Here is a 15,027-nt window from a genome sequence, read left to right on the forward strand (position 1 = left end):
AATTTTCAAAGTTTAACTTACTAAGTAGTAAGTAATTACCAAAATATTTCAGTTTTTCTGAGTTTTTCGGTTCTAAACTCACTTTATCCGGTTCCAACCTACGACTTTGATGTTTTCGGGTTTTCCGGTTCTAGACCCACTTTACACGGTACCGTACCTGAAACCGGTTCGTATATACCGGTCCGGATTCCGGTTTTAAAAAATCTCATTAACCGGTTCCGGGTTTTCCGGGTCCGGGTCCGGGTCCGGGTTTGGACCCACTTTCATCCCTAGGTAGAACCGAAGTACTTCAAACTTCTTTGTGTGTAGAACTTGCTCAATGATACATACTTCTACTCTTTTATTATTTTGCTCATCTGTGAAATTGCACCATAAATATTTTGTCTTAACTATATAGATACATAATCCATTTTCTTCCAACCTTGTTATCCGGGTATCCAAACATTCAACAACGCTTCAAGCTGACTGTGGCTCCTTATAATCACAGATAGAAGCTATATTGGTGGAGATCTCGTTGTGCTATAATACTGTTGACTCTACTAGCTTACATGAATACCCACAAATTGATCACATCTGCATGTGCATGTCCCTTTCATGTCTACCTCATAAATCCTTATGAATAATCCGAGCATGCAAGAAAACCAGTACTCCCTGCCGAATTTGTAGTACTCCACAACAAAAATTTCTAACAAAAAATTATTTGAAAGATTTATGAATGAAAAATGAAAAGGTGAATTGACAACACTCACTCGTGTAGCTAAATGTTCCTTTATTCCCTGTGTCATGGGGAACTGATTTGATTGAATGAGACTCTACCTTGGGGCAAAGTAGGAACCAGATTAAACGTGTGGCTGGCTCCATTCCTAACTCTAGCTCCCAAGGTCTATGGTATTTCTGATAGATTTATCTGTCTACAATTGAACTTTTCTTTTTGAGTCATAGTCATAATAGGTTTTCATATGTATTATATATGTTTTCTTCCCATCGGCTTTGTTATCTTCATACGTATCAAAAATCATAGGAGTAGAAAATGCTTAACATAGGAAAATCTTTACAGAATAGCTTAACGGCGCCATAAGCAGATAGTCTAACTCGATGCATATGTATACACACACATACACACATATACATATAACATAAACACTCACTCGATGTAGCAAATATATTTTGGTCAAGAAGATGATCTGAGAAGAAAAATACTGAGCTCTTGTCCACCACTTTGGCTATTAGAGAATGAACGTTCATCATGTTCAGGGTTTTTCATGTGAAACGACTCTGAGTTTGGTGATCCAATGATTCTTCGAAAGCTGGCTCGGAGGTACATGAACCCGTCACTCCCATGGTCGTTTTCCGGTGGCAAAACCCCTGCTCCGGCCGACACAGATTGCATACGTGTAAGAATAGCCATATCGGCAGCTGTCATCTTACGTCTGGTGGCATAACCAACTTTCCGACCATTACAGTACATAGACCAGACCGGCACGTCAAATATTATTGGCGGTTGTTGGCGGTGACTATTTTCTTCCTCCACCAGAGCAATGCGGAGGAGACCATGCTGCATCTCTTTTGCTAAATAAGACGTGGGAATAGCGAATTCCAAAAGGAGAAGAGGTTGTGAGAATGATGACATGGTGGTGGCGGTGGCGGTTGTCGACATTCTCCTTGACGGGGTCCGCCGGTGGTGGTGGTGGTTGTCGTCCTGGATACAAAAGCTAACGCGCCCATTTCTCTGCCCAAAGAATGTACCTTTAACAATGGTCGAGGATGATGACAATGAGCGAGTCTACAAAAATTACACAAAGAGCAATTAATTTACATTATCAACCTAACAAAAGATTTAGGATGGCAAAAATATATTGTAATTTCTTACAACAGTTAATGACGATGATGATGATGATGATGATGGCGAATCAGTATCGCTTGAGAAAGGCGAAGAAGAAGAAGTAGCTTCTGGAGAAAAGTTGGCAGACTCAGAATGAGGTTCAAAACCAGCAGCACAACAAGCGGGGACGATGCAGTCAAGCAGGGATCTTAAAGATCGCCGTAGTCCAACCTCCCTGCTGCTGCAGTCAACGGCGGTGGCTGATGTAATTATATGAACTCCTATAGGTCCTCTTTCCCTTCCCAAATCTATCATCGTCCTCATTTTAAACCAAAATGTGAAATGAGAGAGTAAGTAGTGTAGGGGGTGCTACGTAGAGGCTAGAGAACTCACTATATATAGATTCTTAGCTAAATGAAGGAGTAGACAGAGGTCTAAATTAAAGAATGAATGGAAAAAAGGGCCTACGCGACTTCATAATCAAGAACGATAAGCAATTCTAAAGAACGATGAAAAACAAATTACGTGTAAAGAAAAGACGACAATGAAGAAGAATAATTGTACGTTGGACATGAGGGGGAGGTTAAGGGGTCCATATATGTTTGTGATTTGTGGAAGGTAGCCAACCATGAGTGACTGATTGATCCTTTATGATGGTGAAAAGTTTATTACTATGCATATGTCTTCTAGTTTCACTTTTCACATATACCATTCATGCTTAAATTTGAAGTTATTTTCATAATCCCCTTTCATATTCGGCTTCATAATATGCACTTTCAGCATTTCTTCCTTGCCTCCTTTATGAATGATCAAGGATTCAAATCTAAGTGTAAGCATACGGTTTACCACTACGTGGTTTTAGCAGTGTGAGAATTTCGATTTCAATGGGGATTGTGTTGTTTTTGGGCATTGAGCTCTGGCGGGCCGCTGTATACCTGATTTAAGTAGAGACACTAGCTTAGGAGTTGATGGAAGAATAATTGTGAGACTTATAATTAAATGATATGCATTGAAAGTCATATGTTGTTCTATGGAATAAAAGTACAGCCATGTTTATGACTTTTTGGGCAGCAGAAAAGTGAAAAAATGTTGGGTGAACACTAATTAAGACCAACCAAGCATGCACATAGTGATGAGTGAGCGAGAGCACTTTTAGGAAAAGCATGACCAACTTGAATGATTGGACCCCCACCCACCCTTCATATGAATCAAATCCTGTACCAATTTCTGAAATTTGTAGGGTTAGAATTTGCATCAAAAGGAAAAGAGGTTGATCTTAGAATAGAAAGAACACCTAACCTTCAATCCCACTATCTCTTTGATGTTGTGTTTGTGACAGTTAATGCACTTGATTCCATGTGTCCTAATTCAAGTACATCGAACTGATGTTTTCGGCGTAATTTAAATGCATGAGGAGTTACTATAGCCCAAATTCCTCCACTTAAGGGATTTGTTTTTGATGTTTTGGGTTTAAAATTCTTTCCATACAACGTTGCCCCTTTTTTTTTAAATAAATCGATAGCAATATATAATAAAAGTTCTACATGTTCTTTCCCTGTAATTTTGAAAGACATTAAAAAGTTTTGTGAATTTTATCTAATAACGCGTGTGTATACATTATGTGTTTTAACTGTCTAGATTGAATATATAATTATGATTTTGTATATGTGATTGTAATTTTATATGAATGAAATGGATGTTTGATGGGACCAGGCTACCACTATGATACATATAAGTTTGAAAGGTTCGATGATGAATTTGCTTTATGATGAAGTGCCAGAAAATTAAGGGTAGAGTAATGGATTCTTTTAAGTATTAAATTCTAATGCTTTTGTGGTCAACAATCATCAAAGATTGGTTTAAGAAAGCAATTAAGTAGTAGTTGATTGCAATGATGGGATGAGTCATTAATGAATATAAGTGAGGCATTTGATTTTGTGTTTGGTGCTTTTTGCCTTCCTCAAGGCTTTCTTCCAACAAAAGAATATGATTTGTTTATTCACTAGTGGTGGAGGCCTACTTTTAGAAACAAAGCATACATCAATGGTTGGTAGTTTATCACAAAAGTTACATAGATCTTTGGTTATTATAAAAGGGTTGGTTTTATTATTTCTTCATATCATTAATTCTTATTTGATTAATTACTTACTGAACTTGATACAAGTACAAGGTGTTGTGGCATATCAGTATATGCAAGTAGGTTAGAAATGAAAAACATGGAATGCGCATAAGGTTGGAAGTTGGAACTATTCGGAGGAACATTATGAAACAGAACCAATTAAAAATAAAAGTATAAACGAAAAATCCTACAAGGAATATCAGAATGTACACAAGACCTAAACCAGAACCTAAACCTAAACCTAAACCAAATAAATACTTGGATTTTATTTGCTTTGAAAAACATACATCTACGCCAGAAAAATTTGAAAAATGCTTCGGTGATCAGGATCACTACAAGATTAAAGACTTATGGAGACAATGAAAGTCGTAGCTATAGGGTGCAAAGTCGTCGCTATAGAACACAGCGACGACATGTCGTCGCCATAGGCCTCGTCGCCTTATGTTTAGCTCATTTTGTCGTTACCATATAAGTTAACATTTTAACGACGACATCTCATCGCTTTAAGGCTTTGAAATATATATATATATATATATATATATATATATATATATATATATATATATATATATAAAAGTGAATATGTGACTGTTATGTATCTAATATTAGATGTCGAACCTTTCAAAAGTACGTAGTTTTAAATAAAAATGATCTTCTTTATAATCGTTTTCATCGGTTTTTAAAAATGATCCACCAAAACAAATGAATTCTTAAATCAAAGTAATCAAACGCATACTTTTTTCACAGTAAAAAATCATTATTTAAAAATGATCCACCAAAACAAATGAATTCTTAAATCAAAGTACTCAATCGCATATTTTTTTTACAGTAAAAAATCATTAATTAAGTTTCGACCACACAAAATAATCAAACATTTTCTAAAGTTAATATAACTTGCATAAACGTTTTATCCTAATCATGGGAAACACATCCCAAAGCATTTATTGATGGATTGATCACGAAGCTCATTTTCTTTTTTAATTCCACCACTATCGCGTAAAAGTAAAAAAAAAAAAAAAAAAAAAAAAAAAAAAAAAAAAGAATACATCGATCATATGTTTTAGTCTTGCCATTTTTGTTTTAGGGTTCTTTGTGCAACGAAAAAAATACATATGCTTCGTTTTAGGATAGAAATTAGTGTAAAGATGTTAACTGATTTAGATATGTTTTAATTAAAACTACGTAGTTTTGAGAGTTCTATATATAAGGATACATACCTAAGAACCATATATTTCTTAAGCCTATATATATATATATATATATATATATATATATATATATATATATATATATATATATATATATATATATATACAGAGAGAGAGAGAGAGAGAGAGAGAGAGAGAAATGATCATTTGAGAACTCAAAGTTTCCCGAGAACCCGAGAACTAATGGTGGAGCGTTAGATCAAAATCTTGAATGACTTAGATTGATCATGGCGTAATTGTAATTATCACTTGTTTCGATGGTATCTTAGACATTTTATAAATATTTACAAGGGCAAATTAGGAATTAAAAATATCAATCATAATAATCAATTTAACACATTTAAAAAACCCACACACACAAACACGTGTTTCTCACTTTCTCTCTCATCTCTCAGGTTCTTCACGACTCCATCATCCGCCTCCTTCTTATGAATATCTCTCCATGCGATCTTTCCGCCACAGATTTCTGCCAAGGATACCGCCACATTGAGGATCGAATTCGACGCATAGACTAAGGATCGACGATCCATTCCATCTACCGCCTTCTTCCTCCTTCCATCCTCCATCTCTATCTGTTCTGACAAACAACGACTACCAATCCATGGTCCTCGTTTGACATATCAACGACGTCAAATACACAATCCAAGAGATCTACTTCATTCATTTTTATGTTAAATTGCAACAATAAACCGTTGAATCGCATTTGTGGATCACCTCTATCTAGCGAGGATCTTATATCGCCAATGCCTTCTTTTCCAATCGTACCTTTGACCGCCATAAACTACACAAACACCGTCACATATGGCTCCAACCTCCACGGTTGCCACCTATGTATCGATTATCAAGTAAGTATCATCAATCGCTTCATGATTGAATCTGTTTTCATGACCTCGATCTGTTACATTGAAATGTTGCTAATCTGATTTACTTCAATTTAATTCTATTCTTCCAATGTTGTTTGACACAGAATACTCTTTGAATCAAAACCACTTATTTTCGCGAGAGTGGAGATCTTCTTGTTCCGCTCACCACCTGTTCGATGAAATGTCACAGAGGGTTTTGGGTTCTTTTGAGCTCAGAAGAAGTGACATCACATGGAGATCATTCTTTTGCGAAAATTGGAATACATCAAGTGACATTTGCTCTAACTTGCATTCTCATTTTCACTTTATCGATTATTGTTTTCATCATATATTACATTAGTCTAGTTCCAAATGTTTTTGTGCCCTAAAATTCAACGAGCTCTTACAATATTTTCACTGTTTCTAATGCTTTAGTGCAGATCCCCCTTACCTTGAACCAATGTTTCTTGCTCATATCAGCAGCTTCTTTATCCCACTTCTTCTTAGATCACCTGCTCGAGGTAATGTTTCTCTTTAGGTATACATAATAGAGGCAAAAATGATAAGAGTTATTAGTTGATCAGAGATCAAATATGGTAGGAAAATGGGCATTCAATCATGTACACATGGATACTGAGTACTGGTTGGTGGAAAGGTCGTGCTCCTGTTAATCCAAATGTTGTTGTTGTGATTGGATTTCTCTGCACCTGCTTAATAATTGGTTTCATTCGAATCAACATGTGCTTCTTTTTTACATTATGATCCGAAATCTTAAACCACATATATCTTTTTATCATATATCTTGATTTGGGATTCAATTTAGATGGCTCCATTTGTGCCTCAATGGTAAGAGACTTGATGAGCATTATTGAATTAGATCATATCTTTTGTGTGCATTAAACAAATTAATTGCATTATAATTTTTGAATCTTTTGTTCAAGTATGCTGCACTTGGTAAAATTCCCACACACTATTTGCTCTACAAAGATGTGAACAGGAATCCATTATAATCATGTGTGGAAGACAATGTAGATGGAGTTTAATTACTTTAGAAGCTGATGGTTTATTAGAGTTGAAAGCTTTGGGTATCCAAATGAAGTTGTACACAGATTCGGTTGTATCAATCAACTATTATGTAAGTGGATTTGTATCTTGTTTCATCTGTTAAATGGATCATGAGTCGATGTGACTCCAAAGTTCCCCATATTCATGTTATTACGATATAATTAAAATAATCATATTCTATTTTGTTATAACAATGAAATTTTTTGAGGATAATGAAGTGATATATTTGAATTTTCCTAATCATTCTCACATATCTATGCTGGTTATTTTGTATTTCAAGGGCCAAAATTCTAAATGGGTGAATATGTACATCAGCAATTTGAACCCATCAAATGATGACTAAATTGGAGTTTTCTCCCCTGCCAATTTTAGGTTCTTATCATTTGTATTTTCTACTTTTGTCAATTTGTTTATTATATTTATAGCATCCTACTTCCATTTGTTAATTAATTAATAAAAAATGCATTGCTATAATTACATATATTTCTTAAAGTATAATAATTTTGAGAACATATTTTTTGTCCCACTTTTTAGGTGGGACAAAAAGCTTCAATTTCTATCCATCTTGGGATAAAAAATATACCTGGTAGTCTATTGTTTTCAGCATTCAGCCTGCTTCCCTGAAAACTCAAGAGTCAGCCCTCCGTATTTATGCGTTGCATCTATTAAGGTTTGTTCTTTTATTTATGACATGGGTCCTAGATAGTTTTTGGATGTGCATTTTAAAAATAAGTATAATCATTTGCTAAAAGATAGGGATAGTTAGGAATTTTTACATATATCTCAATAATTAGTTATCTAGTAACAACTTGTTACAGTATTATCCAAAATAAATTATTTTTTCGTATATAATATCCATTGTATTAATTTGGATGTGATTCATATATTTGCATGTGAATTACATGTGATTCACATGTAGATTATAAGTGATTCACATCTAAATCTCATGTGATTCACATATTAATAACACGTAAATCATATATGAATGATATGTGATTCACATGTAAATCACAAGTGAATTACATATTACATATATATACACACATTCATATGTTAATCACATGAAAATCACATGTAATTCACATATTAATCACATTTGATTCACATGTAAATCACATTTGATTCACATATAATTCACATGTGATTCACATGTAAATCATATTTGATTCACATGTGAATCATATGTGATTCACATGTGAATCACATAAGATTTACATGTGAATCACATGTGATACATATGTGAATCACATTTACATATGATGTCATATGTAAATGTAATTCATATGGGAATCACATGTGAGTCATATGTGAATCGCATGTGATTCATATGTTAATCACATTAAAATCACATATGTATTTTTGTTAGTGTTTTTGCATCAATCATTTTTTTTTTTAATTTTCTTGTAGATTTGGAAGAAATTCTGGTGAATATTGAAGAGGTGAAAAATGATAAATTGAAGAAAATAAATAAATATTGACACAGAGATATGAAAACAATTTGAAATTTGTAGTATTTTTTATTTTTTATGTTTTATTTTGTATTGAATAAAATACTTGTATTATTATGTTTATAGATTAATTAATAAAAATGAGATTTTTTTGATAACTTACGAAGATTATAGTATAAGAAATATACATATATGCGTTTGAAAAAAATATGCTTATATGCACCTTAAAGTTTACTTTTTAAAAACAATGCAGTTTTTTTTTGAAAAAATTGCAGTTTTTTTTTTTGAAAAAATGTAACTTTCTTTAAAAACTTGTATTTTTTTTTTGAAAAGATCGTATTTTTTATTTAAAAATGTAGTTTTTTTTTAAATGCAGTTTTTTTTTTTTTAAATTACAGTTTTTTGAAAAAATTGTTGTTTTTTTAAAAAGTATTTTTTTTTCAATTTTTTATTCAAAAGTTCACGTTTTCTATAAAAAAAAATAAAAAATCTGCATTTTCTTTAAGAAAAAAAAACGAAAAATACTATAGTTAAAAAAATCTGAAAATTTGATTTATGATGTAAATTTTTAGACATTTATATTAATATATTAAATAACACAAAAAAATAAACATTAAACAAGATTGGTAAGATGACGATCATGTCTTTAATGAATTACTTTTGATCCAACGCTCCACTTTTAGTTCTCGGGTTCTCGGGAGACTATGAGTTCTCAACCGATCTCACCCATATATATATATATATATATATATATATATATATATATATATATATATATATATATATATATAGAGAGAGAGAGAGAGAGAGAGAGGTTCAAATGTTTTTGACAACTATTGTCTGCATGAATGCACCAATAGGAATTTAGGAAAAAATAAATAATTAAATAAATCACTTAAGGGTATATATATATATATATATATATATATATATATATATATATATATATATATATATATATATATATATATATAGAGAGAGAGAGAGAGAGAGAGAGAGAGTGAGGAACAAATAAGCACACCGAAAAAGTTAAAAAGACGTGAACAATTGTGGACCAATCATTCTATTAGGGCAACAAGGAATATAAAAGGAATTTTACAATGTAATTAAATATGGATAATTAATTAATTCCTACAATCATGGGAAATCATAGGATGTTATCTAATTAATTGATTTTATTTACCTAAATAGTAGAAATGTATTTAATCAATAAACTTATTTCTAAATTTTTTTCACCATAATTAAAAAAAAAAATGACAGAACTGCAAATTTGGTCCTTGTGGTTTGCCAAAACCTTTGGATAGGGTCTGAAAAGTTTCCAGCTTGCACTAAAGGTCCAAAATCAAGGTTTTCATGGGTTTTTAGTCCATTTTTTCATTATCCGTTTGTTTGGAGCCGTTAATGCCATCATGTGCCCTCCATGTGAGGGCATTTTGGTCATTTTAGGTCCTTATTTAAAATAATATCATATTTCTGCTTTATATACATACTCTAATCCCCTTCTTCATTTTGATTTACAGAGAAGCAGTAACAAAGATCTTCTTCTTCTTCTTCTCTCATCTACTTCTACTGCTACGAGCTTCAAAAATGGTGCTTTGCTTCTGTGGGAATGTTGTTGTTGTGCGAACCGCATGGACCTCACGAAACCCTAGTCGTCGTTTATATGCATGCCCTAAAATGGTAAGCAAACTCATATTAGGTTATGATATTTCGGTAGTTATGCAATAACTCTTCTACTTTAATGTATTCTTGTAGGGATCCAGATGTGGATTTTTGGGTGGGTCGATCCCCTATGTGTCAAAGATGAACTGTTATCATACCAGGACTGTTGAGAACAATGAATAGGTATGAGATTGAAGTGGGTCAGCTGAAGATGTGTTTACTTGCCTCGTGGGTCTTGTTTCTGTTGTTTGTGCTGTTTTGGAATTAAGAATTAGAGTTTAGGGCTTTTTTGTTGGTAATAACCACTTGAAAATGTTGTCTTTTGGTGCTAGAAGGTTTAATTGTGGTTTATATATGTTGTAAGTGTTGTCTTTTGGATCATTGGATATGTAATGCTTTTATGACAATGGGAAGTGTAATGGTTTTATCTTTTTATGAATATGAAATTATAAAGATTTGATCTTGACATGATATGCAAGTGTAATGGTTTTTCTCTACGCTTGAATATGCAATTGTAATGGTTTTATATGCATATATTAAGTGCATTGCCATAACATCTTCATGCTTTGACAATACAAAATAAACCAATAACAAACTACATTACCAAAAGGGCACCATAACAGATTAATGCCAAAACACAAGCATTACCAACAAAGGGCATTAAAGTACATTACCAAAACATTTGAGTACATTGTTCCATAAAAGGGCATCAAAGTACGTTATCAAAATGTAACCAAAAAAAGGCATCAAAGTACCAACTAAAGTGCATTAGCAAGTCTTCACAAACATAAACAACTTAAGTACTTAAACATCAATTCCCATCTTTGTCCTTGCAGGTCCTGGCATTGTGACCCTTTTGCTAACAGTTACTACATATCACAGTCAAAAACTTCCTGCTCAATGATTGAGTTTCATTATAATTTTGACTTTGACTGTTTGCTTGCCTCTTACATTGCTGGATTTCAATCATTTCCTCTGTTGTAATCCTCCTTTTCTTTGTTGGCCTGCCTATAGCTTTGTTGTGTGGTGGAGGTACAAGAGTTGTTGGGCAGTCACTCTTAGGCCACATGGCTCTAATTTTGATAGGCTCCACCTTGAAGGAGTACATCTCTTTCCATGTATCAAGCCAATACACCTTATGGACATAGGTGTATAGTTCTCCCACCTTTTCATTATTATCTACCATTTCATTTAGGCTTGCAATTGCATGCTTGCAAGGAATTCCAGTAAGCTCCCACTTTCTACAACTACACTCCCTTTTCTCCATGTCCACCATATACTGATCATTCCATGGACCTTTAACCTGATACTTTTGTCCCCCATTCTATCATGCATGATACTTACTAGCAAGTGTTGTGTTTGCTTCCAAAATCCCAGTACCAATTGGAGTTAGTGGACCTTGACACTTGTTTAACACCTTCATCACATTGCATACTCTCTTCATAAGGTACTCTTTGATAAACTCCAAACAGCTGATAATGGGTTTGTCTCTTCCTTTAACAAGTTTGCTATTGAACACTTCACAAAGGTTATTCAATAACATGTTTGAAATTGCCCTTCCTAGTAGTTCATTAAGAAAATAACAGTTAGTGTATATCTATACTATAATAAAAAAAAAATAAGACAACAAATTGAGAAAATACCTGAAAAATGACTTCTAGCCCAATGATGTGGAGGGATTTTCAAGATCCACTGATATGCTTCTATGTCATAATTCCTTAGCTCTACCATTACAGCTTCAAACTTTGGTATCATGGTGGTTTATAGCACACCTCCAAAAATAATCCTTGTACTCTGTAGTCTTAAATAACTTCCTCATGTTCTGGTATATGTGTCTAATACAACACCTGTGTTTTGTATTAGGAAACAATTGTTCTATGGCTGGTAGAAGACCCTATTTTCACCAAAACAAAATAAGTAATTAGCATTAGTCTGTAATGAAACCTAGTATGCAATATTAAATGTAACTATTGTACCTTCTGTCTATCACTGATAAAGGTGAAGTTGGAATTTGAATACAAGTCAAGATCTTCTGCAAGACACTGAAGAAACCATTTCCAACTTGAGGTATTTTCACTTTCAACAACAACATATGTCAATGGGTAGGTTCCATTGTTGGAATCAACACCAACTGCACTTAGTATTTGACCTGGGAAAGGTCCCTTCATGAAGGCTCCATCTTAGCCTAAAAATTCTCTCACACCTGCCTTAAATCCTTTCTTTAAAGGACCTAAGCACACATATATCCTTTTGAATTGCCTGGTTGGGGATGAAACCACAGGTTCAGAAAACACATCAATCTTTACAGTTGTACCTTCGTTTGTCTTTTGTAGCTCTAGTACATACTCTCTCAAAGCTGCATATTGCTTTACATAATCTCCTGCAACATTTTTGGTGGCTAATGCTTTTGCCCTAAATGCGTTCACTTATGAAATACTAACTCCATATGTTGATTGGAGTTTCTCTTGTAGGGAACGAACAGGCAGTCCAGTATTAGCTTCAATCTGATCCATAATACGTTTGGAAAGAAATGTTGTTGTGCAAGATCTGATTTTTTGTGTTTGGAGGCCGATGTGTTTTTGATTATAGGTCTTAATAAACTAATAGTCTTGTTCACCTAACCTAGATGCATGAAGTTTCCATGTGCATTTAACTTTATCTGAGTTTACATCTTTACCCTTTACCTTTTTCCCAGAGGTAGGTCCACCTACCCCACTTGCATTTACAACTACAGTTCCATCATAAACAGCTATTAATCTACTATTTTCATTTTTTGTACATGAGATATTCCTCCTTGTCTCTAAATCATGCATGTCGACTTTATCTTTCAATTCTTTCTTGGCTTTATATTTTTGCCCAATATGGAAAGCTACCTTGTGCACCTCACCAACAGAACATAATGTTTGTTTCCCCAACTCTTTGATCATTTCTCTTCTTTTCCTATTGTCCTATGAGTCATCACTTAGTGAATCCTACTCGTCATTATCAATTACCTCCATATCCTCTTCTTCATCACTATCTTCATTTCTTTGACCACTGAAACATTGACATCCATTGAATTCTGCTTCTGTATCAGTATTTAGATTGAAATCCTCCATGTCAACTTCAACATCTTCAATTATGTTGTCCTCATCAATCATAAAGTTACTATCTTCATATTCACTGTTTTGATTCTCAAACTCAATGTCATCAGGCTCCTCTTGTCTCCACTCATCATTGAAAGGAATATTATCTTGGCCTTCAAACCCATTAAATGGGATGCTATCTTGGTCTTCAAACCCTTCAAAAGGTTGAAAGTTTCTCATTAACTCATCATCTATGTTGATATTAGTTGAAAATTCATTGACTCCTTGAGGATCATTATCCATGACAACTCTATACCCTTCATCTACAAATCCTTCTACACCCTCACCATTGGATTTGTTCATGTCAAGTTCTTCATTCACATCAATCTCTTTGTTTAACTCTTTTTCGGCATCAACTACAACAAATTCAGGATGCATTGGCTCAACATCCTTACCTTTATCAACTTCACAACTTGCCGTTTTTTTTCACCACCTTCCCAATCCAAGTTAAGCTTTCTACTACAAGACGATTCCCCTTTACTATGTTTCCAACCTTTAGACCTACTATATTCAGGTGTTGCTGATTTGTATAAGGTTAATGCTAACCCTAAATCACCCTCACCAACATCAATTTGGATTGGAGTTACCACTTCATGAGCAACTACAGGTGATGAGGGTCTAAAAATATCCTGATTGTCCATGTCTTCTATTATAACCCTTCTTGTACCAGTTGGGGACATAAATTTTCTAAGCAAGTTCGTTTGACCATGCTATGTGTACACTTTAATCATTTTGTTATGGGTAACATACCGTGAGAGATTACGCACATCATCATCGTTACCTAATGCTCGGAGTCCAAAGTCAAATCCTTTATTAGGAAAACAGAAATGGTAATACACGATTTCAGTACCATCATACCCTAATTCTCTCATCATCAAGTCTAGTTCATGAAAAGAAAATTCATCAATGTCGACAACATCAAGGTACCTTACTTGCCCATTAATATACCTGATATTTGGAAACTTTGTGAAACTCCCTCCGTGATGAAGTTTAATAGAGAATATGTTGGGGTAACCATCTTCAAAACAGAAAGAGACGATTGTTTGAGTTTTTCAAAGTTTGAAGCTTCATCATCAAATACAAAGTTTTTCTAAGTTTTTTCAAAGTTTGAATCTTACAATAAACTTCTTGAACGTTAACATTCTCTCCAACATTTCTAAGTCCCCACATTTTCAAAAGCATGAACACAAGCTAATTCTCAGACAATCGTTAGGGTTTTTGCATCTGGCTAATTGAGGTATGAGTAGAAGACGAAGGAGTGAAGTACAGTCTGCAATCTTATTAATTGAAGTAGCGGCAACGGAGGCTAGGACCTAAAATGACCAAAATGCCCTCACATGGAGGGCACGTGATGGCATTAACGGCTCCAAACAAACGGACAATGACGGAATGGACTAAAAACCCATGAAAACCTTGATTCTGGACCTTAATTTGGTGCAAGCTGGAAACTTTTTGGACCCCATCCAAAGGTTTTGGCAAACCACAAGGACCAAATTTGCAGTTTTGTCTAAAAAAATTTTTTTGTTTTATTTTATTTTATCAATATATCAAAAAAATTGATGAATTAATCATTTCATTTGAATATTTGTAATTATACAATAATAAAACATATTTGTATGAATCCGGTTGTAATCTTAAATGAGTATATTAATTATAAACGAATATAACACAAACTATAGAGAAAAAATTATAATACCATTATAATCATTTTACGTATTGGATGTATATATCTAGAT

At 33.6% G+C, this 15,027-nt stretch overlaps 2 protein-coding genes across 2 annotated transcripts; both read right to left on the reverse strand.

Moving 5' to 3' along the window:
* Positions 1-1,006: 1,006 nt before the first annotated feature.
* LOC145070352 (protein MIZU-KUSSEI 1-like) lies at positions 1,007-2,386 on the reverse strand. The gene is made up of 2 exons (XM_079017284.1): positions 1,871-2,386; positions 1,007-1,783 (listed from the first exon to the last, which is right to left on the reverse strand). Exons 1-2 carry the CDS (start codon positions 2,144-2,146, stop codon positions 1,172-1,174), a joined length of 888 nt encoding a protein of 295 aa, XP_078873410.1. The 5' UTR covers positions 2,147-2,386; the 3' UTR covers positions 1,007-1,171.
* An 8,639-nt stretch (positions 2,387-11,025) lies between these two features.
* LOC145066777 (uncharacterized) lies at positions 11,026-11,921 on the reverse strand. The gene is made up of 3 exons (XM_079014050.1): positions 11,810-11,921; positions 11,602-11,726; positions 11,026-11,490 (listed from the first exon to the last, which is right to left on the reverse strand). Exons 1-3 carry the CDS (start codon positions 11,919-11,921, stop codon positions 11,026-11,028), a joined length of 702 nt encoding a protein of 233 aa, XP_078870176.1.
* Positions 11,922-15,027: the final 3,106 nt, after the last annotated feature.

The sequence above is a fragment of the Lactuca serriola genome, chromosome 8 (genome assembly GCF_051521515.1).
Source record: "Lactuca serriola cultivar US96UC23 chromosome 8, Lser_US96UC23_V15, whole genome shotgun sequence".
Taxonomy (NCBI): Eukaryota; Viridiplantae; Streptophyta; class Magnoliopsida; order Asterales; family Asteraceae; genus Lactuca; species Lactuca serriola.

Coding starts and splice junctions, on each gene's coding strand:
- LOC145070352 (XM_079017284.1), bottom strand. CDS start 2,146: ATGAGGACGATGATAGATTTGGGAAGGGAAAGAGGACCTATAGGAGTT. Junction 1,784..1,870: donor CATCATCGTCATTAACTGTT/GTAAGAAATTAC, acceptor TAATTTTTGTAG/ACTCGCTCATTGTCATCATC.
- LOC145066777 (XM_079014050.1), bottom strand. CDS start 11,921: ATGATACCAAAGTTTGAAGCTGTAATGGTAGAGCTAAGGAATTATGAC. Junction 11,727..11,809: donor GGCTAGAAGTCATTTTTCAG/GTATTTTCTCAA, acceptor ATGAACTACTAG/GAAGGGCAATTTCAAACATG. Junction 11,491..11,601: donor AAGAGTACCTTATGAAGAGA/GTATGCAATGTG, acceptor CATGCATGATAG/AATGGGGGACAAAAGTATCA.